General features: G+C 36.6%; 1 protein-coding gene and 1 pseudogene across 1 annotated transcript in view; one reads left to right on the top strand and one right to left on the bottom strand.

Moving 5' to 3' along the window:
- Nucleotides 1-304, top strand: part of LOC106877612 (chymotrypsin-1-like) — a 4,965-nt gene extending 4,661 nt beyond the window's left edge. The window contains exon 7 of the mRNA XM_014926556.1: nt 155-304. Within this exon, the coding sequence (XP_014782042.1) occupies nt 155-304 (150 nt within the window). The remainder of the gene's footprint in view (nt 1-154) is intronic.
- A 2,107-nt stretch (nt 305-2,411) lies between these two features.
- LOC106877613 (chymotrypsin-1-like) overlaps nt 2,412-2,769 on the bottom strand; it is a 4,515-nt pseudogene continuing 4,157 nt past the window's right edge.

Here is a 2,769-nt window from a genome sequence, read left to right as displayed (position 1 = left end):
TGAGAACTCCTTATCGTTACAAGTAAATTTCTTTGTAAAATATATTGAACAAATGATTCATTTTCTGAAATATTTACTGAGAACTTCTAACTTTATTCAATATCTAATAATTCCAGTGAATATAAAGTTATATTGTTTGTGTTTTTTTTTTCAGGGTGACTCTGGTGGTCCTCTTTATTGTCCAAGCTCAAGTGGTCAAATGGTTTTGGCAGGAGTAACATCTTTCGGAAATAAATGTGACAACGAAGTCAGTGCTTTCAGCGATGTCGGATATTTCCGAGACTGGATCAATAGTAACCTGTAAAAAGTACTTTAATGAAATTTTCTATTTACAAAGAAATATCACTAGAATATTACTAACAATGTATTAACAAATTAATAAATATATAAAATATTTTATCAAATTGTTGTGGTTGTTGTTATTATAATTACGCGAGAATGTTCAACTACGAGGTCTGATCAATAAGTATCTGAACTGTTGCTATGGTAAGTTAAAGCACGCAGAGTGAAGCCGCTCGGCACAAACTGCCCTTGAACACTGCTGTGCATGGGTACTAAGTTTAAACGTTCTAGCTGGTTTCCACTGTTTACAGTATCTCTTAGTTGAGTCTGCCCGGTGAAGTCTAAGCTAGATTTTTGGAAAAAAAAGATGTGGTTGGGTGAAAGTCAACCTTGCCGAAGAACAGTGTGGCTCCCGTCCTGAATGCAGCGCAACCGACCAAATATTCCACTGCACTGTAGGTCTTCGAGAAATCGTGGTAATATTGAGAATAGGTCTATGCTTGCTTTCTAGACTTCGAAAACGCATATGACCACGTGCTATGAGGGGTTTTGCAGGGGCTTGGGCTTAATGGACAACTTCTGCTTTCTCTGAAGTCTCTATAATAATGACCAGATGTTCGAGTTCGAGTAAATGGTACTTAGTCGAAGTTGGTGGATGTGGGTGTTGGACTTAGTAAGGGGTGCATATTGTTGTTCCGCCTTTTCATAATTTTTATGAACTGAATTGACATGCGTAGCCGTTATGAAAGTGATATCATAATAGGTGGGTATGGGATCGGTCAGCTGACATTTGCAGACGATATGGTACTTGGCTCATCAGAAGGTTGATCCCCATCATGCACCGAATGCCACAAGCAGAGATGAGAATTAGTGCAGCGAAGTCTAATTGCATTGGTTCTTCTTAAGAAAGTCTTCCTAGTGCATTCTGAATATAAATGGAACATGACTGAGACAAAAGGAAAATTTCAAATATCTCAGGGTCATATTCATGTGTGATGGGGTGCACGTGACTGAACTGGACATAAACATCGTAGTTGTTGGCACAGTAATGCGCCAGGTCCAGCATTTGATCGTCAGAAGACGTAAAAGTTGTAAAATTGTCACATTTATTATCTCCAATTCGATTTTCGTGCCTTATCCTCGCCTATGGTAATGAATGCTGGGTAATGACTGAAAGAGTGCAATCACGAATACATGCATTTGAAATGGGGTTCCTCCGGAAGATATCTGTAGTAATGTTAGTTGTACGTAAAATAAGCAAAAAACATCAAACTAACATCATGCCTAATTTTTGTTCTAAACAAAACCGGACTCCGAGATGATTAAATAAAATATTCAAAAGGCGCAGGAGTGGCTGTGTGGTAAGTAGCTTGCTTGCCAACCACATGGTTCTGGGTTCAGTTCCACTGCGTGGCATCTTGGGCAAGTGTCTTCTACTATAGCCTCGGGCCGACCAAAGCCTTGTGAGTAGATTTAGCAAATTGAGTGGTCAAATGGTTTCTGATTAGCAAATTGAGCTTACTTATTTGGAAATGTGACGCCAGAGCGAGACAAGTTAATTGATGAGAAATATAGTTTATGGTATACTTATGGTAAATCAAAATGAAAGAAGAAAATTCAGTATAGGATGGAGATATTGAAATTAGTGAGCAATTAAACAGCTCGGTTTTTCAGTCAGATAATGTAATGTATACTTATTTTAAAGAGGAATAGACGGATTGCTGTTTTCGGTTCATATATTGGCATTTACCGCTCAGAGAAAATTTGATAGTCAGTTACTGACTTGTAGTAAACCAAACGTTTATTCTTCATGGTGTGACAGCTGACCATTCAGCTTGATCTAAGATTTGGAAATCTGGCTCTAGGGCAAGACATGTTAATTGATAGTTTTATCAAATATTTCTTTAAAACGAGTTACAAACGACAGACATATATATGTAAGGAATAAGACTCCGCTACTAAATTATGAAACAAACTTGAACACGATGAAATAGGCGAAAACCCTCATGAAACAGTGTAACAACAACGACCAGATAAAATATTTTATATATTTATTAATTTGTTAATTCATTGTGAATAATATTTTAGTGACATTCCTTTATAAATAGAAATTTTCATTAAAGTACTTTTTACAGGTTACTATTGATCCAGTCTCGGAAATATCCGACATCGCTGAAAGCACTGACTTCGTTGTCACATTTATTTCCGAAAGATGTTACTCCTGCCAAAACCATTTGACCACTTGAGCTTGGACAATAAAGAGGACCACCAGAGTCACCCTGAAAAAAAAAACACAAACAATATAACTTTATATTCACTGGAATTATTAGATATTGACTAAAGTCAGAAGATCTTACTAAATATTTCAGATATTGAATCATTTGTTCAATATATTTTACAAAGAAATGTACTTATAACGATAAAGAGTTTTCATTCCCCCCCACACACATACACATAGAGAGAGGCTTCCACACTCATCTATCGATT

The sequence above is a fragment of the Octopus bimaculoides genome, chromosome 25 (genome assembly GCF_001194135.2).
Source record: "Octopus bimaculoides isolate UCB-OBI-ISO-001 chromosome 25, ASM119413v2, whole genome shotgun sequence".
NCBI classification, from domain to species: Eukaryota; Metazoa; Mollusca; class Cephalopoda; order Octopoda; family Octopodidae; genus Octopus; species Octopus bimaculoides.
Note: the sequence above shows the minus strand (reverse complement) of the source record. Positions and strands in the feature narration are given on the sequence as shown.